The 27,993-nt window shown below is 38.6% G+C and overlaps 1 protein-coding gene across 1 annotated transcript in view; it reads left to right on the plus strand.

Annotated features, from left to right (window-relative positions):
- Positions 1-27,974, plus strand: part of GNB4 (G protein subunit beta 4) — a 32,372-nt gene extending 4,398 nt beyond the window's left edge. Inside the window, exons 2-10 of the mRNA XM_074912156.1 lie at positions 12,552-12,651; positions 16,903-16,941; positions 17,650-17,756; positions 18,613-18,676; positions 19,498-19,660; positions 19,859-19,925; positions 20,086-20,287; positions 21,531-21,747; positions 22,990-27,974. Coding sequence (XP_074768257.1) covers positions 12,595-12,651; positions 16,903-16,941; positions 17,650-17,756; positions 18,613-18,676; positions 19,498-19,660; positions 19,859-19,925; positions 20,086-20,287; positions 21,531-21,747; positions 22,990-23,096 — 1,023 coding nt within the window. The 5' untranslated portion in view covers positions 12,552-12,594 and the 3' untranslated portion in view covers positions 23,097-27,974. The remainder of the gene's footprint in view (positions 1-12,551; positions 12,652-16,902; positions 16,942-17,649; positions 17,757-18,612; positions 18,677-19,497; positions 19,661-19,858; positions 19,926-20,085; positions 20,288-21,530; positions 21,748-22,989) is intronic.
- Positions 27,975-27,993: the final 19 nt, after the last annotated feature.

The following is a 27,993-nucleotide window of genomic DNA, read 5'->3' on the forward strand; positions in this document are numbered from 1 at the left end:
CTGTTCAGCATCGTGCGAACAATGAAACAGTCCATCTTCACAGAGAGCCTGAAACAAAAGACCAAGAAGTGAAGTTCTCAATGTTTTGGATGGATGTCAGTTTGGATGCCATCAGTGATGCTCGATGTTCTGATTATTATGAATTACTGTAGTTAGTGTGGGGAAATGCCATAATGAGAACTGAGCTGAAGGCTTATAAAAACTAGAATTAAAACAAATACAGATGGACATCGCCTAGCAAATAGTTGTGTTATGCAGTGAAGACAGTTTCACTTCCTTTAAGATGTCTCGGCTTCCAAAAGCATGTGAAATGCTGACATCGAGTAAAACAAATTCTGGTTCAATTACTATAAATCTTGCAGTCTCTGGCCTTCTGAAATGACTTAAACTGCAAAGGAAGGGAAAGATAGAAGTGCCTGACTGTAATGTAGAGCAAAAGGAACTTTCAGGTTCCACCTATTACATAAAATTAGTTATTTGAGGCAAAATAGAGTTGCCAGTTTGCAGAAACTGTAGCTTTCCCCTCCTTCTTATGTTAGATCTCAGACAAATATTAATCATATGGATTTTCAACATAAGCCAAGTGTTTGAGTCATTATGATTGCTACTGTTTTGAAACATTAAAAGAGCTGAGTAATGCCAAGATTAAAATTACGAGATTTTAATTTTCAAATGGGAGGGAGGGGAACAAAATAAAATCATTACATCAATCCTATGATGGATTGTGTTTCTTAAATGAGATTGAAGACCTTGGATCTGCTCCTGATGACTGGCTTGGTGTCTTTGACATGAACAAATAACCTCCTTGCAAAACTCCAGCTTGTTTTCATAGTGCAGTTATTATTTCAGGTGGTCAGCATCTAGTCTAGCACAGAGCACCCAAGCAGGTTCAGGATAACTTGATGATTTGATTCTTGTTGGGTTAATTTTTGTATAAATTTTTGCTGTCTTATATATTCTTTTACTGTAGCAATTATTTCTAACATAAATTGCACTTGTGTCATTTTCTGTTTATATAATAAAATGCAATTTATGCCCTATTTGTACGCATTTAGAGTCTAGCATTAAAGATGCTTATTTATGAGCTATTGTTAAAATGTGGTATTTAAAATTGATCTGATTAAAAGAAATATTTGATCTGAGTATTTTTCTGGTGACCCTTTCTGTCATGACTGATTGCTTTAAGTGATTGTTCACATAAACCAATTTTATCCCTAGTTTGGAAAAGGAAGATATTTTCCTTCCTTTAGATTCTTGATTTAAATTGAGCTTAGTTGTTACTGAGCTGAAAGATTCGGATTGCATATATAGATGCTACGCTTGTCAGAATCTGATTTAACACAGTGTAAATTTAGAGCCTCAGTGTATCTGGTGACTTTGATCAGTTTTGGTGATTTGACTTAGATTTTGACAGTGTGATGTAATGTCAGAGTACTAAAAAAATAATCTGTCATATATTAGGTTTTAGGTAGGCTTATTACATAAAAGCTTTTTACCCCCAAAAAAGATTATACATTGGCAACAAATTAATTAATTATGAATTGGGTTTAAGCAAACGTATTTATCTTGTGTTGCTATGTGAGAATGCAAACCAGAGTCCTTTCATTTACATGTGCACGGTGGTGATGGGAAGGAAAGGAGGTAGAAGAGCTGGTCAGGTTTTGTAGCAGTCTCAAAACTTGGTACAATAAGCAGAGTTCAGTACAGCAAAGTTTCCAAGAAGACATTAAGTCCAAATGCCCTAGAATTTCAAGAAACTCATAGTGATGTTAGTACCGTTTTCCTTTGACTGGAACAGTAGGCAGGACATAGCAGGGATGTTGGGTGCCCCTAACAATCTTAGGGGAGAAGAGCAGCGGTCCCCAGGGAAGTGTTGCAGCATTTTATAGGACATTAAATGCCTATTTTTAGTCTTGCTGACTGACACTTGGGGGGCAAGAAACTTCTGCAGACCCAAAGTATGGAGAATGAGGTGGCCAGGAAGTAAAACTATTGTTTTGGGTGCTGCAGACACAACCTTAATCTCCAAGATACGCAACAGAAAAGGGGAAAACTCCTCTTTTGTTTTAGAAGCAGCCCAAAAGAGTGAGATGGATTTTTTTTTTTTTTTCATACAGCAGGATAAACATATAATAAAAGCCCAAAATAAAAGCACTTTAGATGAGTATGTAACGATGCCAGCACTTAGTTGCTGTTCTCCAGACTTTAGGAAAAAGCAGCTAATTGGGAAGGTCAGGTAGCTGAAGACAGGAAGTCATTAAGGCATTTTTTTTCCTCTCATCTATTATAGTTTGTTATCAATGCAAATAGATGGGCATCAAAAGCCAGATCTGCTCTTTGAAAAGGGATGAAACAAAGAAAAGAAAATTGACTTTTCCTAGTGGTGGTGTTTCAGAAACTTGAGCATTTCTGTTCTCAATCTCTACAGAAACCTTGTGGCCCTGAATTGTAGACCTTTATAGTAATAAACAAGACAACAGTTGACAGGCCAACATCCTTAGCAGACAGTTAAATTGCGTGAGAGTTTCATTGGATTGGCCAATACTTACATTTTTCTTGAGTCAGATACTGTTTTGGTTTGTGCTTAGCTTCTGGAAGCAGAAGTTTAAGAATATATAGCCATTTTTACTAATCTTTCAGCCATAACTGCTGAGAAAAACTCCAGAATGATAATATGTGTATCCCAAACATTAAAACCAAAAGACTTAGAACAGCATCTGCTCTTTCATGAAGGCTAGAAGCAGAGGCTGCTGTTGACCCAGCTCACTTTGAGATACTTAGGAAGTATTTACAAGAACAGAATTTTCAGTGGATTGGAAAGATAACCTCCAGCAAAGCAGGTTGTGGAGCTGCGGGCTCTGTTGTGGCCACGGTGCCTGGCAAATACATTCCTGTTTATAACCTTAGGCTTTGTCTCCACAGCGGAGTTCTGCTATTTATAACCTAGTGAGTGTCACATTTTCACAGAAAAGTTCTTGTATTAAAAAAAAAAAAAGTGACACTTTGGGGAAGACTGCTTCTGTTGGAAATATTGTACTACTTCAGCATTTTGTTTCTCTTCCATCCTCTTCTGTTGGAGACTTCATCTAGGGCATTTTCATTCCAGTAGGCAGGTGGGTAATTTCTGACTTTCGGCTACTATGTATTTTTATATGACCTGAATATATTTTTTTTGTTTTCTTTTTGGGCTATGAACTCTACAATTACATTTGGATTTTAATGCATTGTAAAAACGTGAAAAATAATGAATCTCAAGTTTAATTTACTTGTTCCTTTTAAATAATGCCAGCTTTATCTGGATAGGGTTTTTATAAGAAAGGTTTTTATCTTGCCTAAAAGTTTTGTGCGAAATAGTATGTTAAAAATACTCCTACTATAAAGACAGCTTTTATTTTGAGAACCCTGCCAGTGTGAAGATAGAAACCCAGTGATACATACTGCTTTAACATAACGGCTTCCCTTAAATATTTGGTCTAGTTTCTTTTTTAATAAGTGACCGTTTGAAAGCAGGCAATACTGCATGAGAAACATCAAAAGCAGTTCAAAAGAGTATAGATTAGATACATCAATCTCAACACAAGTGTTACCTGAAGTACATAGCCTATGTACTCTTAATCCCATACTTCCATTAGTAGGGGTGAAAAACAGTACTTAGGGTTTTCACTTTCTAGTATGGGATTTCTAATCGTTCAGTGGCTTTCTGTAAAGCGAGGCCTATGATAATGTGCATCTCAAAAAACCCTAGAAAGACCTACTAAAGTAGCCCGAACTCTAGTCTGGAAGAGGACTTAATTTTTATGGCTTACAATTACAAATGATTGACCAGAAATCTATTGTGAACCAAAAGCTAAATTAAAATTAGAGCTGAGGGAATAGTTTTATCTGATCTTTGGATAATCAGGATAAAAAAGCAAATGTTTATATTCCCTTGTTTTCTTATGAAAGAGTACAGCTGTATGCTAAATGTTACAGCTGCATAATTATGTGAACTGCATAATGCCTCCCTGTAACTTTGGTACCAAGGGAGTATGTGTGTGGTGCTGAATGGTGAGGAGGAGGGAAGGGTGCTAAAGACTATGTATAGATCAAATGCATTTTTTTTTTTTGGTCCCAAGCTGGTGTGATACATTTGAAAGGATACAATGTGTATGTGTAACTGGTACTGCTGGGCTTTCTGCTCCTGAAGTGTCTAAGAATGCTCCACTTTCAAAAACTGTCAGCCAGAAATTATTTCAGTCAAGTGAATAGTCATCGTAGTTGAATCAAGGCACTTTTCTCTTAATGCGTGTCTTCTCCCCTGACTTTGAACCTAAAATTTTCTGTGTACTTAGTGCCTTTTATGCATACCGTGCAGTCTGCATGCTCTCAGAAAACAGGAGGCTGCATATGTAATCTTTTGTGCGTGTAGGTGCCAGACCAGATTTTGTGTGCATAACACTGGCCCTACAAGATGCAAGGGTGCTCTGCCACTTCAGAAAATATCAGTGTACTAGCCCCTTAAATCCAAAATCAAACTTGTTTAGAGATGGATTTAAATGTAAGTGGTCTTTCAAAATGACTTTGAATTGTCACTCTACAGTACACTTTTCACAGCAAAACTTGGTAGAATAGCTTCTGAGTATAGCTGGGTAGTTGAAGAGGCAAATAATGTAGTAGTCAGCTCACCCTGTGTGTGTGTGTGTCCACCTGTCTGTCCCCAAGGAAGAAATTGGACTGGAACCATCTCTGTCTGTGTTGTCACTTAGGGTAATATCTTTTTGCTTCATTGAGATCTTTCTTGCTGTTTCTTACACATTTTGAATTGCAAAACCAGTAATAATTTGTTCAGTGATCAGTCTGTGGTCAGTGAACCAAATTTTCACTGGAGAATCATTATTATAGTCACTAAAGACAACATAATTTGAATTTCACATGAAGTTCTGTTTGCAGGGAGTGTGATAAAAATAAATCTGTGCTTGCGTACCAAAACATTTTGACCTGGAAACAAACATTATGAATATAAGATGTGAGAATGTTACTTTTGGTAAAATCACTCTTTTGGACTGTGAAATATTCATGACTTTTAAAAATTCCTTCCTTCCTGTGCTTTTCTCAGCCTTGTGCTTAACACTGAATTTCTTGGGGTTTTTTTCTAGAATCTAGTGTGTGTGGGCAAGGCAGAGTAGGGGCTTTCTGTACATGTTTTATGAATGTACTTGGCTTAGACTTTAAGTTGGGTTTTAGAAATAAACTCTCAGAGCTTAAGACAGCAGTCTAGTGAACCATCAGCTTATTGTCTGAAGAAGGGTAAAAGTCTAAAGTCACTGATCATTTTTCACTAGTAAACTTAAGAATTATTTCACTCTAATTTCTGCACTGTGATTTCCTTTGTCTATTTTTTGACAGCTGTTAACAAGGTCAGTATTTGTTGGTCTATTTGTCTTCCATGGAAACCGTAATCAAACCAGTCATCAAACGCAGAGATGTATCGTGATCTGTTAAGACTGATCACCGTGCGGGTTTGCTCTCTCATTTGCAAGCTGTGCATGCGTGGTGTCGGCAGCGCTGGTGAAATGGCATTGACTTCTAAACCCAGCAACACTACTGCAAGACGCCTTCAAGCTGCTGCTTCCTCTGCTCTCCTCTGTTAGTGAAAAACACCAAAAGTTGATACTTAGAGTACCGAAGTCTGAAGGTGAAGACAGATGTTTATATTTGTCTGAATCAAATTACTTCTGTTAATAACTCCAATTAGTTACTGTGGTAAATACAGACGTTTTTGTGGCAGGGTTTATTTCAAAGTTATATTAAAATCACAAGTGAAGTAGCTCTGTGTGTATAAAGTGGCACATACTTCTGTTCTTTATGATGTGTAGGGGTACGAGGTGTTTTGGCGGAGGAAGGAAGGAGCAATATTGTTGGCTTGAAACTGCTTCTGCCACACAGTTTGTGGGTGGGGTTGTATTCGTGATGTAACTGCATGGGGCATGTTGGCACACGAAGTGGCAAGACGACTTTCATGTCCCACTGATTTGTTTTCTTGTGGGTCTCCTTTGTGACCTCTCCTTTCCAGCTGTGTATGTGATTTTTGAGTATAGACATTAATCGGTTCCTTAAAATTGGGGGTGGTATCTGTTAGAGAAATGGGTGTTTAAGTTCTGCTAATACCCTTCCTCTTGAGAGGCGTTGGTTGATTATTTCCTGTTTTTGTACCAAAGCTATAATGGAGACATATCACTTTAAAACACTTCCAAAATGTGCAGAAGTGCAACAATAGCGCTGACCTCAGCGAGCAAGGTCACACCCAGGCTGCTTCCTGTTTTCTTCTTGGGGAGACCAGAGGCCCTGAATATGGGACAACTCTCCTTTACATTGTGCCTGGGGGCTCGGAAACTAGAGTGACAATTAATTCCGTCATACAAAATGAAAATTAAAAAATCTTAAGGAAAAGATTCAGTTAGGATTTCCAAGGTTATTTCCTAAATGGTAACCTTCTTTTAAAACTAAACTATTACTCTTTCTTTACTGAAATGTCTAAGATGTTCTGCAACTAATGCACTCCTCAAGTGTACGTTAAAGATACAGAAGGGAAGGAGATACACTGAAGAGGTTTGAGAGGAGAGGGAGAAGGAAAGAGCAAGGTACACAGTGACACAATTACAGCCCTTATACACTGTTATTTCAACTTATGCCTCTCTCTGCTTGTATTTAAGTATTAGCTACCTAATATAAAAGCTCCCTGCTTTGTTGTCTGTGTTTATTGATGCAGTGCGGCTACAAATCAGAACAAAGAATTCTTGGGAAAATGAATAGCTGGTAAGGTCTCTTTGAGAGACAGAGGAGAGACAACATAGGGCCAAGGTACAGTAAAAAAAAGGCATTAAATGTGTGATTTTCTGCAGTGGAGAGCCCAGTGTGTGTGTATGGTCCTCAAACAGCTCTACTGTAGTAAATATATTATGTAAAATTCCAACTAAAATACTTTTTATATATGGAGGTATGTAACTACATGCATTAATGCATTTATTTTAAATGGCTGCTGGCAGATTTCACTTTATGTAAGGCTTTGCTCACTACGTCAGAGTTTATAGATTTTGCACCATTCTTGAATATGTCAAATCCATTCCCCTCAGGTTGTAAGAAATAAAACCTTTCAGTGTTTTCCTTCTCTATTCATGGCTTTGGAGAGACATAAATGAGTGCGTAAAGCAGCCGAAGTTTATTAGTGTCACTAAATGAGGAAATGTTTTATCAAAATCTTCTTTGGCACATCATGAATATATAAAGTATTAGTCTTGTGTATGCTGCCAGAGCTCCAGTTCTGAGCCAGAACCCCAGTCTACCACTGCTGAGACATCAGAGCCCGCGTGCATTGCCAGCAGTTACCGAAGACAAAGCAGGTAACTTTACACAAGTGACTTCAGCATATAAAGGTTTTGTGGACTGGAGCCTGAATGTGTGTGTGAGTTACCAGTATAGCTCCCTTGAGAGAGAGCTGGAGTATTTCTTGCTGTCTTTTGCCTATAATTAGTAAAGCGCTATAGTTAGCATTCCTTATGTTTAGCCACCTGTGTGATAACTAGTAGGGATGATCACATGAAAGCTATGTGAAACCTCCTCTCTTACTTTCTGCTGCTGTGTGTTGATGGCTTGTGAGATCTTACTGCATTGAAAAAGTGAGGTGGGTATGTATAGGTAAGCACTTGTTTCAATTCTAAAGGACTGATTTTTCTGATACAAAATAAAATTTTTACCTAAATAATTCTTTAGTCAATAGCTCTTGAGAATCCAGTGAGACAGATTGTTCGTTCTGCAGTCCCTTTAATCTCTATATATTTGGCACGAAAATAGGAATGCTTTGTTGTGGGGAGGGGTGTATTTACACTTCCCTAGGTTTTGTGGGGTGTTTTTTCCCCTCTCCTGTCTATTATGATGATTTTACATGGGAATAAGCTAAGCTTGCTGAGACAAGTGAAAATGCTGCCTTTTTTTTTTTTTTTTTTTTTAAGAAACCAAATTAATTGGGATCTTAGTTTGTAAACTGCAATCTTTTCTGAGACAGAAATAGCTCTGCTTTGCAGAACTAAAGGTTCCTATCACTACATGCTTGACTATTCTGCTTTGAGTAATCTGCCAAGTGTCAGCCCATTTCCTGGCTTTCCAGAGCTGCGTCGGCTCTCGGCCTCTGCGCCAGCCTCCCGCTCCGTGCCATGGGGTCAGCGGGTCCCTGTCTGATGAACTCCCTGCATCCCGGCCGGTGTAGGCGCTCTCTCCTGCCCTGCCACCTGTCTCACAGGTCCTGGGCTCAGTGAATCTTCTTACAGTGTGTCCTCAAGTGCATTTGGAGTGAGCTTTTGCAGAGAAAAGGGTGTTTTTCCAGCCGCAATGTTTGAGTCCACAGATTGCAGAGAAAGTACTTTTTGAGACAAGAACCCATGGTAATTTCTCACTGCCTGCCCGTATCATGAAGAATTAAACTCTTAGCAAATGGTACTGCTACTAAATCAGAAATAGTGTAAGGGGTAATTTGTCTGTGGAGCACTCAAGCCTGCCAGTGGCTTTCCTGACACTAGATACGCTGTGAAATCTGACTTAGTTAATTATTTTGCCTCGGGATGCACTTTATTTTAGTATCAGTAAATTCACTTGTATGAGTCTGCTGAGGAAAAATTGCAGTGAGGTACAGTTCAGCCTACAAATGACATTGCTTTTATGAGGGCAAAGATGTGCTGCCTTGGTTATACAATAGTTACTGCTCACAATGAGCTCCCTGTATTGTTGCTTCTGATGGGAAGCATCTCGTGTCCTTGACCCCATTTCCTAATCGCTTGGGTATCCTGCAGTGGTACACCCCCTGGCTACCAATGGTATTATGAAGTTTTTCCCCTTCCTGTTGCTCATCCCCTCAAGGCCTCTCTGCCGTAGCAGATGATATTATTCATAGTACATCATGCACATCATGAATTGCATTTGAAGAGAAGCATCTGGCTTCTTCATCAGGGTTTCTGCCTGTGAATGTTGAAAAGCAGATACCACTAGTATTCTGCATCTAAGGTAACTCAGAATATTTTTTCTCGGACTAAACATTTATTAAAAATATCAGTAAGTCAAGGAGGCAGACATTACGCTACCTTCAGTCTCCTGATATGGCAGGAGGAGTCCTCACTCTCTTTCTGCCCGTAGAGGTGCAGGAGCTGATGGCTTCACTGTGTGCATGGCTGAGTACGACACAGCTGGACTCCTGGGGAAGTTCATGTTCAAAATAAAGAATTTTCCAGGCTGTGGAGCAGCGCTCCTTCCTGGCTGTAGTATTTTGATCTTCCTGGAGGGGATGTGTCCTTTGTAACCTAGTGCAAGTTGGAGTTGAATCCACTGAGGTTTTCAGTAATTTGTTCTATGAGGAGAAATTTGCAATACAGAGATCACTTCTGTTCTTTGCAATCCCTGTAAACCCTGCAAAAGCAGTCCCAGCATTTAATCTGATAAAAAACAAGTTGTTTTTTATCTGATGATTGGGAGCATTGGGAAATAGCACACTTCAGGGTTGTAGCGATGACCTGTTGCTTCTCTGCTCAGAGAACCGGTTTATAGGATGCAGCCTCTGCTTTGCCATTGCTGCCAGGCATCTCAGTTCTGTTTTCTTGCTGTGCTTCACTGCTCACCTCACTGATACACTTAAAACCAATGTTACAGCAAGTAAATCTAGTCTAGATAATGGTCTACACGCATAACAACATCTTGACTATGGCTTTCTCTCATTTCTTCTCTTTAACCATATCACTGTAGCATCAGCATCATTAAAACAGATACAGATGTGTCCATGTGTGCAAGTTCCAAGCACGTGCTTATCTTCTCATGAGTATGGCATCAGTAAGGTGCTCACACAGTAGTTTGACAAGAGTTTAGAGATGCTGCTTTGCAGAGTTAGTGTGAATCTGAGAGCTTCCTCCACACCCCCTCAATTTCTGTAATTTTCTGTGGGCACCTCGAAATAGTGCTTTAAAAAAAGTGTAAAAATCCCAAGTGGAAGCATCTTGCAGACTGTTCTGCTAAATACTTTATGGTGGATGATCAGTCTGAACACAAGAGCAGTTGCATTGGGAGCTGCAGCCAGCCAGTACAACCAGAGTGTTGGATACACTTCAATTTAATAGTTAAACTGTGCACTTAGTTTGTTTACTGTAGTATCCCGCTGTTTATGTATAGCTTAAGAATATCTCAGAGTTTGCTGTTCAGCTGCTGCGTGCTGGAAAGGAACTTTAATGCTTAAAGCTAGAATAATCCAGTTCTAAAATGAATCTAGACTTCGTAGAAATGTGTACTGGCTTGGAGGCCATTATATTCATTGATGTATAGCTTGACCTTGAACCGCTGATACATTTCTGCTGAACAGTAATGCTAATGACCTTGCAAATTTAGAAAATACTGATGTTGCTAGGACTTCTCAACAACAACAAAAAAATTTATTTTGAAAAAGTGTGAAAGATCAATGTCCTTGAATTTGCTTAGGAATTTATTTTTAAGCTAAAGGTGGGTGGGTGAGAAGGCTTCTGAAGCTGGATTTTATCCATGTAGGAACTTGTATAGGTATAACATGATTTAAACTGTTAAGCTTAACAGCTGTTTAGTTGCTGGTGCAGCTCGATACAGAAATTGCATTAACGAGGAACAGTACTGATACAAATGACATCAAGGTCACGAACACTGACTTTACAGTTGAAGTACAGAATGGTCATTGATGGTCTTTGAGCGCAGTGCAATGCTACAGCTAATTTTCTAATATGCTCACAGTTTTACCTATCAATAAAAAAATGCCTTAACTTCAGCTATTTGTGAGCAGCCATGCATGCTTCCAGTCGAATAGTAATGTCGTTTTCTTCATGATGAATTATTCTGTGTTGAAGTTACTGTTTACAGAGCACTGAAGTGTGTGGCACATCACAGGGCAGAAGCTGACTTCCCTTCTCAGAAAATTAGAGATATATCAACTTCTCTGCTAGGAATCTTTATCTTTTGTTAAAAATAGCACGCAGGACTACAGAAATGTTTGGCAGACATCATGGCTGTCTTGCTTTAGACCTTAGACTCCATTGGTTTGTCTGTGTTACCTTTGTGTAGGTTCTAGAACAAAAGAGAGAAAACATGCTGGAAAGGCTAATTTGACACTGTTGGAACTGAAAGTGGGGCTTTATTTTGTAGAGGTCTCATATTCCAATCAAATGTATTAAGATTGTAATTAAACTTGATAGACTATAAGGCATGTATGTGATGAGCCTGCATGCTAAACTGATGTTTTTAATGTTTGATTTTTTTTAAATCAGACATTAGTGTTGATGATTTCTATTTTATGCCTGCTGTGCATTAAGCAGTATTAAATAGTCTGGGCTTCTGAAATAGGGAGATGATAGTAAATGAAGTAGTCTTCTAGGGTATTCACATATATATTACAATGTCTTTGTAGTTGAACAGCTTGGGTTTAAGGACGGGAAAGGTGTGAACTTCATAGTTTGCTTACGTATAGCTGAAAATACTAGTTAAACCTTCTAAGTTGCCACTCTGCTCTTACTGATTAGGATGGATTTTTGATTGGGAGATGATCCAATCTGTGTATGTTTGTATTTGTCACCTTTCTATCTTTTTCTATCATGAGAAAAATCCAAACAAGTGCCTGGCTTGTTCATGAGCTAGCTGCTAGCTTATTTTACTTCCACTGCGAGGATATTGAAGTCTACGTGTATGTGAATAGACAAGAGGTCTGTGTAGTGGTGTTTGGCTGCTGTACTGAGGATAGAGAGGAAAACTGATCTAAGGAAACTTCAACACACTGATAAAATCAGATGCAAAATCTGATTGAAAAAAATTAACTAACCTGAACGTGTGCTTGCATGTGGTCTTACTGTTTGTTGATCTTTGTATTAAGGTTGCTTTGAGTCCGTGTTTAGGTGAGAACTGCTGTGGGCTGTACCAGCATGAGGATGCTTTTAGGGATAGTTGGATCTTTGCTCTCCCTTCTCACTGTCTGGGTGCTTTTGAAATGAAAAGATCTTCGGGCCTTGCCCAAGGAAAATATGGGGAAAAAGTTGCAGAAAACCTGCCATTTCAGATGTAGTCTAGGATTCAAAATTTTCATCTTTAGTCAAAACAAAAGCCGGCTTGGAGGTCATGTCCGAAGGTTCTTGTGTCATAGCACTGTTGAGCTCAAAGGTAAATGTTTCAGGCGACCACTCAGTCTTTGCTCTCTGTTGCCACCTTGGGGTGAAAACCGACAGAGGTTTCCGGCTGGGTGTGAAGAGTGGCGCTACAAATGCATTCACCAAAGTACAGTGGGCGGTTCTGTTGACAGTTGCTTCAATATTCAAAATAGACTTAATTCTGCTTTTCATGGCAATTCAGGAATTGAAATAACTTGAGTCTTGCCAGATTTATTGGACAGTGTACTAAAGGGAGTATCTATTCGTAAGCCTTTCTAAAGGCAGAGTAAATATATATAGGTTCATGGGGGTTTTGTCTTGCTTTTTTTTAAAGAGGAGAAAGTGATACTGAAACTTATTTTTCTTCCATCTCATTGGCAGGTTTTCTTCACCAGTGGAGCGTGAGAAATAGAGACTGAAGAAGATGAGTGAGCTGGAACAGTTACGGCAAGAGGCAGAGCAACTGCGAAATCAAATCAGAGTAAGAGTTGCTAATTGCTTGTTTTTCACGTTAAAGTTCCTCCTTTAAAGGAATAAAGTGTAAAGATCACATCTAATAATTGTTCCTGTTTAAGTTGTGCAGCGCTTAAGATATTTTCAGAGTATTTGTTTAAAAATCAGAAATTGGTATAATGCAATATGTAACATTTCTTGAACAAAATATTTTATTTCCTCTTGAAGTTTGCTGTCTTTTGTTACTAGGGGTGTATGTGTGTCTGTCTTATTTGGGATTTTAAAAAATGGAATAGCAGACTTCTAGGAGCCAGGCACAACAAGTTGCGTTTAAAGGTATTAGAAAAGCTTGTTTCTGGGCTAAAAGTGACTTCCATGCTGCCACTCTTGATAAGCACGCAGTGTAAGAGAAAACCTTCCAGGGGTGGATGTCATTTCTGCAAGCCCTATTTCTTTGCTTCCTGTTGAATTTATTTTTTTGAAGTGTGGATCCCCCCATATGTGCTAATTTCTTGTTGAAATTACTCATGGAAAGTAAACCAAGTATGAGCTGTCATGCCCCAAACCAGTTTACCAGGAATCTGTTGCAACATGCCTGTACGTTTCAGTGATGCAGTTTTCAGTAAAGAAAAAAGCACAAAGCTTAATAAGGATCTTCAAATTCTGCTTATTCTTCATCAAAATTTCCTTTTTCTAAGCAAGAAGCATCCACAAATCTGATTTGTATGGGAATGCTCTACAGGTTTCTTAGAATATGTTGCATGCACACTTTTTTAGCAGAACATCTGCTGGCAGCAGTTGTTTTGTGGCAGTCTGCTGCTTGTTGCTATCAGCCATGAGGTGATCACACTTCATGTGTTGGGGGCAAAAGTTGCTGTCATTGCTGCTCATTCAGTGTCATTCAAGGAGAGGTCCGAGTCGCTTTGTTTTCACTTGATACACTGATGAAAGACAAGCCAGGGGTCGGTCAGGGGCACTGGGTACCCCTTCTAGCCATTCTGTAGAGGAACGCAAATAAATCTTAGTTTAAAAAATTTTTTTTGGTAAATTTAGGCTTTATTATGGCATTGCACAGATAAAGGTATTTTTCTGTTCTTCCTCTGCCTGATGTGTAAGGAATTTTCTTATTACATTATGTTGGGGTGAGCCAGTGAGTCTTTAATTCAGTCTTGGTAATCAATCAGTCTGATTTTATGCACAATGGTGTTCTGTGAACAAGGAGATACTAGGCAAGGAAGAGAACTAGACTGTGTTGCAGAAATGTTTGCTCTTCTAAATTTTGGAGCATAAAAATCTGATTGGCTCTTTGTATAAGCACATTTTGTGGCTTTAGGTCAGTTTAATATTTCTGTTGTAACTCTGTCACCCGAACTTGAAACTGGATCTGCACAGATGTAGCTGAGTAACTATGGCTGTTGCTGCTGGAGTCTTCTGGCTCAGCATTGGCAATTAGTCTCTGCCTCTTCGGATCCGAGTGCAGGGTTGAATATCTTATGCTTAATTTTAACTTCAGGTTAATATGCAATTAGAAAATGCTCCTGATGACTTAATGATTTTTCAAGAAACTTTGTCCCCAAATAATTCAGCTCAGTATTTGTATAGGTGAATATTATCTTATTAAATCATTGCACAGTTTTCATTCTGAATAGGTCTTTTGTGTGGGATGGGTAGGAGAGAAGGTTTAGGATATAGCAAAGATAAGGGGGTTTCAAGTGTCTAGAATATCTAGTGGGCTAGTAATTTTCAGGAACTATTTTTGATGCACTCCTAAAAAGAGGTGAGGTTGTGAACAACATTTGATGTTTTATATAGAGCTAGCAGTGTGCTATCTCAGTTATTTACAGCTCTTTATTTTTTGCCTGATACTTTCTCTAACAATTTCATAATGAAAAAACAGTGCTTATAAGTGAATTAAAAGTAAGATTGTAACTAGCAACTTCCTAAAGCAGAATAAACTGGGATGTGTAGCTGTCAGTTTCCAAATAGACTTTTTATAGTCTGCAATGTTTTAGAAATGTCTAGTGATTTTTTTTTTTTTAAATTTTTTTTTTTACTATATCTAGGTGGAGTACCTCTGCCTCCCCATGCAGTTACTACAGCTGTAGCTCTGTTCTATACACAGACTTGATGAAGTGATAAAATAAGACTGCATGAATTCTTAGTGCAAGAAGTTTGAAATATCAGTGAATGATAGCAGGATGGCTTTGTGGTTAAATTTAATTCCTATTTCCGTCTGTAATGAAGTTCCCGCGTGATGCGTGTCTTCACTTTGAGAATTGAAATTCAGGATGTTATTTTCGAAAGGGTTGTGTACTTGGCACAGTATCAAATTTGAAATTGAATGACATTTTGAGCAAATAAGACACTATATTTAAAATATATATATATAGTTTTGGGGAAAAAATTTAAATCTTACATGTGTATGCTAGGAAAATGCGGGGACTGCATATTGATCTGTTTTTTCTCACAAATTCTGCAATGTCTACTGCATGAACTGAGAAAAAAAATACAGTTCTGTAGAGGAACTCTTACATGTTATGAAGTAATGATTCTGTTACGATGATCCATATGTAGAAATAACAGTTAAAACGTGAGAATTAAAATGGCCTGTTGAAACTTTGCTTTTCCTTCAACTTTGCCAATCGTATGTCAAGTGTTAGCCTCAAGTATAGGTCTTGCTAATAGCATTTTCTTTGAGAAAAATTTCTTTGATTCATTCAGATTTCATTCAGAATACATTTTATGTTGAACATCTTCAAGTGTTTCAGCTAAACTAAACAATTAAAGTTGTTTAAAATTCAGTGTGTTTCTTCCTGTGGGTGAAGTAAGTCCTGAGTGCGAAGGGATTTGCTGCTCTGGTATTTTAAACCCCTCCTGATTCCAGACGTCAACATTTTATAAATATTTCTACAGTTCAGACATTTTAAAAATAAGTTGAGATGACTTAATCCACAGGCTTACTTTGTGGGAGGAAAGCTATAAAGGGTGGTCAAAATAAACAGTCACTAAAAAATTGTCAAAGTTGCGATGTCAAGTAACTCTCAAGGAAGAGATTGAAAAATGTTAAGATCCTAGTCTGAACGTGTTGATGCAGTTCCAAAATGTGTGAGTAAATGTTTCCGTTCTTCCTCTCAAAGAGGACATAGCCATTACGGTGCAGATTGAACGCTTTCTCGGGGTCATCAGTCATTTGTGGGACGCCTGCTCCATTGGTTCCAGAAGTTGGAAGGTATTTGGAGAAATTGCAGGGAGTTAGAGAGGGTCTTGTGGCTGATCCCTCAGTACTGCTGTTGTATGTGCTATAGAGTTCCTGTCTAATTTTAAGCCAATTATTTTAAACCATGCTTCTCAGAAGGGGTTGCTGACTGCGTGCCTATTTTTGTCTTTCGGAGACAGGAGCCTGAGTTGCAGGAGTGCAGTGTAATCACAACTGTAACTGAAACCAGATTTTGCAAAATCAGTGTGGCAGACTAGGCTCACTGGTGCTCGCCTGTGTCAGGGGTCCAGTCTGTTACTCTGATTATACAAACAAAAGTGAAGTCTGTTTTCTAGGTAGGGTTGAATAATATGCAGAAAGTCAGTCATATGCCCATAGAGTCTGAAATGAAAAAGTCAAGAGTATCTGTATGGAGAGCTGAGCACCATCCATTCCATGAAATAAATGAGAGTATTAGTTGATTATTTTTTTCCTTCATTTTGTATGAAATGTATCAGCAGCTTAAGCTTTGGTGAGCCTGCTGTCTGTCTTGCTCTCCAGTTCCTGCCTGTTAATTTTCATCCTGCTTCTCATAACTGTCACCTGCAGTGGCAGGGGGGTTAATGCAAGAGCCTCATGTAGTACAAAGCTTGCTAATCATGTATATTATGTAGTGTTTTTTGCCGGTGGATCGGTTCTTCCCTTGATGCTCAGCACGCCCTGAGCAAGCACATCCACACCAGGGAAGGAATACAGGGGAGAGGGCAGGTGCTGGGATGTCAGAGTGCTCCAAATTCCTCTGAATCACTCTGTAGAAAGGGAGACTTGGAGGATGTTGTGTCATGGCCCTTCTTAAGTCCGTCTTCCTCCACGACCCCCAGCTTGTGTGCCAGTGTGTTAGACTCCTTGGACAATAAAACATGTTGGGGTGACAGAAGGCATATTGGCATGTTGTTGCTGGCTTGTGGCTATTGGAGCATGGTGAAGTCTAGCTTAAGAATTATTTTTTCCTTTAGACACTTTCTCTAAGTTGATGCTCAGTGTTGCCTTATAGGTTCAAATTGTTCCTTTATTTTGTTTCAGGATGCAAGGAAAGCATGCAGTGACACAACTCTTGCTCAGGTATGTTCGTGATTCTCTGTACAGACTCTTACTTGGTATATATATTTTAAAAAATCCCTACAATTTATGACTGTAATATGTTACTGTTTAGTAAGTGAAAGAATAAGGTGAAAGAAGCCTTTGGAAAGATACTGTGTATTTATACAATTATTTAAAATAAAACAGAACAAATCTCACCAAAACAACCCAAACAAATAAACAAAGCAGCAAAAAATCTCACAGACAAAAAAACCACCCCACTATCTTAATGGAGCCTGCTTTCAGTTTGCCTTTTAAATAGAGCGTGTTTAGTATATTTAGAAAGATTTAAATAAATGTTTTTTAGCTGTGTTTTGGAATCAAAAGTATTTTGCATTTAAAGTACTGTCATGCTTTAAAATGTAACAGTGCAGTAAATATTGGCGGATTTCTTTCACTGGTTTTAATTGAAAATTTTTAGATTTGATAATCTGAAATAGCCTCAGTATTACATAATATTGTTTTTAAAAAAACTTTCTGAAGTTTCAGGTGTAGCCATTGTGAAGTGTGTTAGTGTATTTTCTGTAAAATCTGTTTACAGCCTAATCCTGGGTTGTACACTAGTATCCCTTTTTTTTAATGTCGCATGCCAAAATAGATTGTTTTCTATCAAAGTTCAAATGCATTTAATTATCTTGTATATTAAAAATAGTTCTCAGTATCTCAGGGGTTTGTTTTATTTATTTTTAGATCACAACAAGTCTGGACTCAGTGGGTCGGATTCAGATGCGAACAAGGCGTACGCTTAGAGGTCACTTAGCCAAAATCTATGCTATGCACTGGGGATCCGACTCCAGGTTTGTACAAGTGATCCTTAAAATCAGATTGCTTACTTCAGATCTAATACCAGGTTTTGGGAGCCCTATGGAATGGTGTTGGTGCCCTTGCAGAGTGATCACAGGCCACGACTGTGGTGGGTTTTTTTTCTTCAGTTACAGTTTGCCTTAGAACCAGTGAAAATTGCATAGTGGTAATAGAGAAGCCTCAGTTGAAAGGAAAGGTGCTTTGCCTGATCTCTCCACAGATGTTTTGTCTTTTCCTTCTTTTAGTTTTAATAAGTTTTTTGTCTGTTTAAGCAGAGATGGGTATGTGTTGAGGCATATTTTTGGAATGATGGATATGGTATTTTCCAAGATGTTGAATAATTATGTAACTTCTGTGATAACAGAGGTTTAAAAACTTTATGGCCAAATTTGATGTCATTGAAAAAAAAGACCCTTTTCTACATCGTGGGAAAAGGTACTCAGCTTCTGGGAAGTTTTGTTACGTTGCCTTTAGAGGAACTGACAGTCAGATGTTACCTCATGGTCTATTCTTTGTCATGTCCACAAGGAAATACATCTAGAATCTGCTCTCAAAATAGGATCTATTTTCCTCTAAATTTATTTTTGTGTAGCTATGTAGTTAAAATACTAATATATGAGAAAAAAAAGGAGTTGTGGAAAGGGTTGATAAAACATGTTTCTTCAGTCAGGTAATACATAGATCTTAGCAGATTATTTTCCAGCAAATCATTCCCCCCCTGAAGAAAAAGAGTGTAATAAAAAAATGATGAAATTTCTGAATCTCTTAGTAATCATACATGATGTATGTCTATTTTGAGATATTTTTTGTTTATTTTATATTAACATATTATTTTCTGTTTATATTTAGGCTACTAGTCAGTGCTTCTCAAGATGGAAAATTAATTATTTGGGATAGTTATACAACAAATAAGGTAGAGTTATTTATAATCCGTATCAGTAATTCATGCATAACTTGTGTGTTTGAGAGGGCTTGCATCTATTTTTTTCTATGGTTGCAAGGCAAAAATGAAAAGAAGCAGTTCTTTTTCTAAATCAGATGTAATCTTTCTTTTTTTTCTTTCTTGACTCGCTGATTGCTAGTGATATGTTGTAGATTGTGTCTCAGAAGCAGTAGTTCTAGGTAATAAGTAACATTTTCACTCTAATTTGCTAGTGCAGCAGCTTGTAGCTATTGCTTTATGCCTGTGTGGTGTTGCTTCTAAAACTAATTTGGTTTTAAATTGTAGCAATATACAACCTCAGAATTTACAAGAGTGCTTTACTTTTGAAGGCAGAGGAAGGAGGAGGAAAAAAAGAAAAGCTGTTAAATGAGAAAAGCTTAAGTAGAATGTAGAGTGGTGATCTGCTGCTGTAAACTGTCCAGTCTCCATGGATACAACCATCCCATTTTATGACCTTTAGTTCAGAGATGTAGAATAATTGAACAAAGAAATCTAAGTAGCATAAACAAATGTTGTAAATGTTTGAGTTTAGAAGAGCTTTGCTTTTGAATAACGTTGTACTGAAGTTGTGTATATCTACCCTGGAGACTACTGGTATTTTTCATCCTAGTATGTATGTATAAATATGAAATGGGTTCTAATATGTTGTAAAATCAAAATACTGAAACATATGATACACAATCTACTTGGTGTGTTTAATATGCTGTAATTCATTAACTGGTCTGAATGACCTCAGTGACAAAGGAAAGCTGATGTGTGACGTAGCATTCATGAGCTCTGTCTTTCTGAAGATGCACGCCATTCCTTTGAGATCCTCCTGGGTGATGACCTGCGCGTACGCACCGTCTGGAAACTACGTTGCCTGTGGTGGATTGGACAACATCTGTTCCATATACAACTTAAAAACCAGAGAGGGCAATGTGAGAGTGAGCCGAGAGTTGCCGGGGCACACAGGTCAGCCATGTTCTTGCTTCAGCTTCGGGTTTTTTATTGCGCCAAATGAAACAAGCTCACTTTGAGGTGCGTTGTGAACTGCGAAATAGTTTTGTTGGTTACAGACTAGCTGTGGGAGAACTTTAATCACTGCTCTTGGATTTTAAACTTCAGTTATTGCTCCTGGGTCTGAAACTAACCAAACTGTTTTGTTTTTAGGATACTTGTCCTGTTGTCGCTTTCTAGATGACAACCAAATTGTCACTAGCTCAGGAGACACCACTTGGTGAGTTTTTGAGTTCCGTTGGCCTGGGGGGTTTTTTTCGCCCCCTTTTTTCTTTTCTTTTTTTTTTTTTTTATTATCTTCAGTGCCTTAATTTTGTATTTAAAACTTGAACTGTCAAATAACCACATACATTATGTTAATGTTGTCATTTTATCTGCAGCGCTTTGTGGGATATCGAAACTGGTCAACAGACCACCACGTTCACTGGGCATACTGGCGATGTGATGAGTCTCTCTCTAAGTCCAGACATGAGGACTTTTGTTTCGGGTGCCTGTGATGCCTCCTCAAAGCTTTGGGATATTCGAGATGGAATGTGCAGGCAGTCGTTCACAGGGCATGTGTCAGATATTAATGCAGTTTGTGTAAGTGATCCATTTGTATTTCCACTTGGAAGGAAAGGGGGGAGGATAAAAGCTATAGCTGCATGAATTCAGTTTATAGTCTGCTGGGTTACCTTGATTTAAAGTCAATTACTTTGTTAGGATTGAGAATCTTAAATTGTATGTAACAGAGAAGGTTGTTTAATAACTGATGATCTAGTTTGTAACTGAATTATTATTATCGTTATCTACAGTGTGTTGAAGTGCTCTTGGAATAGTTTCAGCTATGCTTTTGTTCAGTGATTGAGACCTTACTTTTTTTAAGAAGCAAAGAATGGAGTAGGGAAGCTTTTTGCAGTGCGGCAATATGTTCAGTTAAAAACTGAAAATTGTAAATAAATGTGATATACAGCGAGGGAGCAAAATAGCCAAGCATCATTATCTTAAAGGTTTTTGTTGAATGAAAGTGTACTTGATATTTTCTGTTGCAAAGAGCTTTCAGAGAAATATTCTGGAAGGCAAAGTTAAAATCAGTACTTATGTTGAATATTCATCCCTGGAATAATTTTGTAATATTTATAAACTGGATTATATTTCCTCTCTGTCATAGTAACACTATGTTCTGATCTGCAAGATACAAGCTCTGATAAATAGGGAATGAAATCTAAGCCCAAGCTGCATCTGTTTTTGATAAACATGAAAAATTATTAAGGCTGAGAAAATACCAAAAGCGTGACCAGTAGAAAAATGCAGTTCCTATACTTAGACCTGAATCCTGAGATGTGTTGAGCTCTTTTCATTCCCATTTCAATCAGTATGGCTGTTGGAAGAATGACTGATTTGGAGTATAGTTTTTGGAGATTGAATTGCTTGCTTGCAATCTTCTATCTTGGCTGAGCCAACCTGGCTGCCCAGCTGAGGATGGAACATTGTGTACCACTTCACCCAGGTCTTCCTGGCCCACTGCCAGGAGGCACGTCACTGCCTTTTGCTTCATTTTGTAGGAGTTAGTTGCATCCCCTTTGGCTCCTGTTATACCGCATGCAGGAACTGTCTGGGTAAAATTCCAGTCATTCAGGTGTTACCAATACTATTCTAGAAGTGTTTCACTGCATAGCTGTATATATGCATTTTTTTAACATGCAGATTTAAAAAAAAAAAAAAAAAAATCATTCTGTCTTTATCTGGTCACCCTGGCAAAATATTCCTGTGATGTTTGTAAAGTGATGCACAAACAATGTATTTTTCTGGTCTCAAACTCCTGTCTCTTCATTAAAACTTTCAGTTTTTCCCTAATGGACATGCATTTGCCACTGGATCTGATGATGCCACTTGCCGACTCTTTGACCTACGTGCAGATCAGGAATTAATGATGTATTCACACGACAATATCATCTGTGGGATCACTTCTGTAGCCTTCTCAAAAAGCGGTCGCCTCTTGCTAGCGGGTTATGATGACTTCAACTGCAACGTGTGGGATACTCTGAAAGGGGAGAGAGCAGGTGAGCTGAAGTTTTCCGTTTCCTTAGCAGAAGATGGATATTCAGAATTACGCAAAACGCAGAGCCAGTTCATTGCCAATGCTCTTGCTGATGTTAGGGGATCTGCTTGCTTCCTTTTAAGGCTGTTTTCTTTTGGAATGGCACCCTTTTATTGCATTTGGTTATACCTTCTAGGTGTACATTGCATCAGTTTCCATCTATAATGTGTGAAGTAAATGCTCTAGTCAGTGACATACTCCTGTTCTTGGGTTTTGGCCATTATATATCTGTGCTGGAAGACACCAGCTCTTGAGGCTGAAAACCAGCCTCCAAAATTAGGTTACGTCTACAGAAAATTATTTCACTGAAGTTTATGAAGTAATACAAAACTATCCACTTGCATTGACTTTTGCATCCATCAGAGCAAGTAATTCAGATAGTTACAGTAGTCTTTTTGCTTTGAGGACCATGATTTCCTGCTGTTGGGAGGGAGGGGAAGTGGACACCTTTAGCTCTTTAATTAGTCCCTTCTGTCAGGATAGGCAGCGTGTTTATAGCATAGCTACATCTTTCTCATTTTGTAGCATGATTTAAATTATGAGCCCTGGTTCAATTCTGAGCCTTGATTCTGCTGTTTAGACTGAAAATATATCCTTCTCCTTAAGGGATGTGGCCAGGCTGAGTTTTAATAGACCTGGATGTGGCACCTTGGAAGAGCAGACAAGTGTAAGAATAAGTAGATTAAATCAAAAATGAAGGGGGAGGAGGCAGGTACAGTGCTGCTTTTCTAATAGTCTGGCACAATACACAGGGCATTTTTAATCCTTAGGGTTTGCAAAACATGGGAAACTCAAGGTAGTTCCTGTATCCAGGGCATTGTCAGAAGACATTGCGTCTGATTTTGGAAGGAGTTGATGGCTGAAATTGCAGACAGCGTTGCAGAAAATGGGGGAAAAAACAGTAGAGAGCCTGATTAGGGATGAGGAGGTCTCTGGGGCAGAAAGAAGGAGAAATCATAAGGGCAGAGAGAAAAATGGAGGCAGTATTGTGTGTATGTATTCTTTAAAATCTCACTGAGTTTCTTGTTATGGCTGTTGTGATGTATTTGGTTGGTCAGGTAAAGACAAAAAGGACGATTTGATCTTGCATTACCTTTTTTTTTTTTTTTTAAGCAAATCTGAAGACTTACCTGTAAGAGCAGAGTAACAGCTGAAATCCTTGACATCCCGTGGATATTAACTTCCATTGCTTCTTCTCTTCCAGGTGTCCTTGCTGGCCATGACAACCGTGTCAGCTGTTTAGGCGTTACTGATGACGGCATGGCTGTAGCTACAGGGTCTTGGGACAGTTTTCTCAGAATCTGGAATTAACTGGGAGCCAAACATGTACATTCTCCATTTGAGATCTGGAGAGATCAATGCTGCAGCCTATAGCTGTGAAATAACATTTCTACCTTGTATTTGCAGGTGAAGTTTTTCTATTCACTGATTATTACACAAAAAGGCTTTCTGTAAACTAGAAAAAAAAATCAAGTGAAGAAATAGGGGAGGGGGGAAGAAATCACTGACTTTTTAAAAGGGGCCAGCACACATAATCATGGTGACCGACAAACTAAGAGCCAGTCTTTTTGTTTTTGGTGGTTGGTTAGATTGTCCTTGAAGGGTTTTTGCTTGTGCTCAGTCTGCTAATCCTGTACTTTTTTTTTTGTACATAACAGAATATACACATTATAGCAGCCAATCATGTAACATTTGTCTGTATGTAAAGAAATATGTTTGCATTTTTTAAGGAACTACATTTATAGCTTTGCTTTTAACCCGAGATGTCACTTCTGAGTTTTGTAGTGGATGAACTAGATTGCTGTTTTAAATGTTTTTGTGAATTTACTGTAGATAAAGTGAAGCCAATGGTATGTATGTGTTTTTATAATGGAAGGCATTTGAATTTTTTTTTAAAGGCCCTGGAGACTCCCAGTTAATACCTACCGCCTTATTCACTCACTTCTTGACCTGCTTGCCTAATTTTAATCATGGGGTTCTTCCTTCAAGCCAGTGGTTCCTGGTTCATCCATTGGCAGTCATGGCCTCCAAACACCAAGGAGTTAATGCCAGGCAGACTTGTAACAACAGCAAAAATACTTAAAAAGTAAAATTACCAAAAAAAAAAAAAAAAAATCCGGTTCCAGAAGTATTAGCTTCCTTACTGCAGCTTTTTGCATCAGTTATTCCACGCAGTCCTTGGGTATGGAAGCCAAGTGACCTGCATTGCTGTCGTGAAGTGGCTGAGTGCTTTTCCTTTTGACAATTCAGCTCTTGACTAAATGAGGTAGTTTTGGCCCATCACAAACTCGAGCTGATTTGCACTAACAGAATGATTTGGCATGATGCTCAGCGCGCAGAAAGCAGTGTATTTGCAAAGCTTGCTCAATTACCACAACGGAGGAATTCAGGAGGATTTTGCTTAAAATCTTAAAAAGATTTAAATGTGCAGTTAATCGCCTGTAATCCCCCTCCAGATGAGGGGGTTGCCAAAGCATACCACAACCAAAAGCGCTTGTTGTCAGTTATGTGCAGTGTGAATTATAAAAGGAATTGTGTAACTTACAATGAACCAAATAACCTTTCTTACCTGTGTGACCCTTCCGAACTTCATACTCTATAAATTTAGCGACTTGCTTGTTCTCCTGTGGTCACAGAGGTCTGTACCATGGTGGCTTAGTAGATGCTAATTGTTCTGCAGCTCTGACACTGTAAATAGCCATTTCCTCTCCTAATCCTCATTTTATTCTGACTTTGATGTCAGTTGCTTATAAATGATAGGTTCTGATCAAGTACAGTTGAGTGTAGATAGAAGAAAATGAAGTGACTGATGCCCATCTGAAACGACCCGGGAAGATTGCTTAACTTTCTGGTGCCTGGCAGCATGCCTGCGCTTGCAATGGATGTTCTCTTGGGAATCTGAAGGTCTGTGGCGCTTTTGGAAAGGGGGAATTAAGTCTATTGGCTTCTCTTAAGTGGCTTATTTCAAAGATACGTGAATCTTCAATCATCCGGTTGGAAGATAATGTTAATCTGCCCTCATCTGAAGTTATGGGGAGTCTGGGTATCTCTGGGTCAGGGAGAAAATATAAGTGCCCGGTATCTTGTAATATACCAAAACAGATCTGTGGCTGAGATGACTATTTGTCAAGTTTCTGACATTTGTAATCCTAAATTCCAGTACTTCCAGACTGTGCCTGTAAACTTCTCATGTCTATAATGGTGAAGGTGCCAATAAACGTACCAGTCAATCACAGTAAATTCACTTTTAAAAGAAGAAAAAGGCGCATCTTGTGCTGGAGAAGTATACATTTACTAACAGCAGACTGTGGTGTAGGACCAAAATCACACTATCGTGTATGTCACAGGAATTCCTCAGTGCTTTGCTTTATGATCTGTCTGCATTAACAGAACTATTACGGAATTCTTGTTACTCTCTTAAGTGAGCAGCTCTTTGGGATCTTGCAGACTTGGTTTAATTTTTAGTGGTGCACTTGATTATTTTTTTTTTTTTAACTCACAGCTGCCTTGAGTGAATCATTCTGGAAATTTGTTACTAAGGAATTTTAAGAAAATATTCTTTTTCTAAAAAATTTTTTTCCATAGAGGTGTTTTGAATCAATTTCCTAGTCAACACCTTTGCAAAGACAGGTGCCATTTTTACATTCTGGTATTAAAACTAGTTTCTACTTGCGAAACTCCAAAAACAATTTTACAAATGTATATAACTTTTCTTAAAAAAGTTCAGGTAGACTTTAAACACAGTAATGGCTCTCATACAGGTATTACTGCAAATAATTTCACTTACCATTGTTTGGTGGGCAATTGTCTGTTGGATTCAGCTGCTTTTAAAATAAACAATAAGGAATGCCAGCTACTTGCTAATGAGGTTTCCAAAAGCATCACGCAGCTTTGTGCCAGCATTTGCCATTCAGTGGTTGTAGTGCTGCAGGGCCGGGCGCGGCTCCTTTCCTGTGGGCACACAAGGAACCCTGGAAGAAGCCCGAGCACAGCTGGGGAAACAGGAGCTGATGCTTCTTGGGAATTTGTAGAAAGCTTGCGATAGATCCTGCCAGGGTGATGTTTGCTGTTTAATTACTGTCCTGGATTTTTTTTTTTTTTTTTGAAGCCTACAGATTTAATGCAACACATTGTTATTATATGAGGCCAAATGCTGAACCTGCACCGGCTGTGGTATTTCCTTTTTTAAACAGCCATCGGTGACATTTCAAGGTTGATGCCGTTACTGAAATGGATGCAGTTTTAATGGTAAAAGCTCAAACTCATCCTAATATGAGGGCAATAATAAAATGAGGTTTTACTTAAATGGTTTTATTCCCACCTTTGAATCTCAGAGACAGTGGGGTGTGCCTGCAAGGTTAACGTAGGCTCAGGTATGCAGCTTGTGTGTTTTCTGCCTGTGTGCTGTGCCAACAGCCTCACTCGCCACACAGCACTAGTGGGTACAGCTCAACGCCCTCCTCAAAAGTTCGTTGCTAAACTACGTCCTTATCTGAATTTCAGGTAACTTTTGTGTAATGACACAAGCAGAGTAACCAGAACACCATCCCAAAACAGTGGCATGGTAACTCCCTCCCAGCCCCTCCTAGAGACAGTCACTCATGGCTGGGGAAGCGGAACTATGTGCTTTGTGTAACAAGATTTATTTTATTCAGGTACAGTTCTTTTTCAGCATTTTCTGATGTGGATTTAACTTTGCAATAGAAAATACTAACCAGGCCAAGGGCCCACCTTGGGCTTGTTCCTGTGTAGACTCGGACACCCGTTTAGTGGTAGAGATGCTGGTTGAGATTCTGGGAACCACAAAAAGCTGCTGCACGGCCTCGTGCTGATGTATACTCGCTTACTCCAGTCGTGTGGTCCTGTTTCCATCTGTCTCCAGACCTTTTTTCTTCCAAACATCGCTATCTTCTGCCTTGCCCAAGGGCAGGTACGGCACAGTATCTGGCAGAACTGATAGCTGAATGTGTTGACAACAGTATATACCATTAGAAGTGGAACATGGATTAAATAGGCTTTTCCCCCTGCTGAAGGAGAGGGCCTGACCTTGACTTGGCAAAGCTGAATTGATGTAACAGCTGGTCCTAGTGTGCTTACTGTAATGCATGGGTTGGAAATAGTTAACTCTTTAATTCAGTTAGTGTAACCGCTTGTCCCACAATGAAGTTCACATTACTTTAAGGTGGAATGAAAACATTGTGAAAACATTCCAAGAGTGCTTAGTCTTTCCTCGTTGAGGACACTGTCACCTCCACTAGGTTTAGTGCTGTGCTTTAAGATGTTGGTGAGAGTTTTGGCTAATTCAACTAGTTGGTATAAATGGTTGTGTAGCAGAATGACTGATTTTTGAGATAGCATTTCCTGTAAAAGTAATTAAGCATGGGTTGATGGTGCACTTTGTATCCAGTAATCTGGCATGCATGCTGGTGAAACTACTTCCTACACTTCAGAGGCACCACAAGCCTTTTTATCCAATTGCTGGTTATGTAAAATACATGCAGAATGTTAATGCAGTGTTGTTATGGTAAATGTGTGAACAGTGTTACTAATTGATATAACTGATAACAGATTACATGTGCCTGACATTCTTATACCACACAGTATGTTTAGGTTTTAACTAATATGGACTTCGGTGGAATAGTCTTAGATATTTCAAGCCTTTGTTTAACTTACACAATGGTGCTCTATTTGTGTTTTTCTCCTTTTTTTTTTTTTTTAAAAAATGAAAGCATCTGAACACTTGTAGTACATATTACATCCAAAGGAGTCCAAAACAAAATGCTTCTAAACATGCTTGGTTTTAATTTGCCTTTAGTTCCCAGCATTTCTCATCAGCCAGGTTTGTTTCTTTTTTTTTTTTTTTACTTGTTGCTGACTACTTTGGAAAACTTCAGTAATGTTACCAATTATGAAGTGATTCTGCACTGCCTTTGGATTGTGTATGTATTCAGAAACAGTCTTAAAGCTTTTATTTAAGCTATTAAAAAAACCAGGGACTTGTGCCATTTGTTCTTTAACAGTGCTGTTGTAAAAAGACTTCCCTGTGAAAAAAAAAATCACTTGCTATGAACTCTGTTTATAGCTTTTTTTTTTCCACGATGGATCTTTTTCTTTGTATTTGTACAGTGGCTCAGTGAAAGATGTTGCCATGAGTTGATATTGTAACCAATAAACAAGTGCTTTTAACCAGACTGTCTCAGGGGTGTTT

Source organism: Athene noctua, chromosome 8, assembly GCF_965140245.1.
Source record: "Athene noctua chromosome 8, bAthNoc1.hap1.1, whole genome shotgun sequence".
Taxonomy (NCBI): Eukaryota; Metazoa; Chordata; class Aves; order Strigiformes; family Strigidae; genus Athene; species Athene noctua.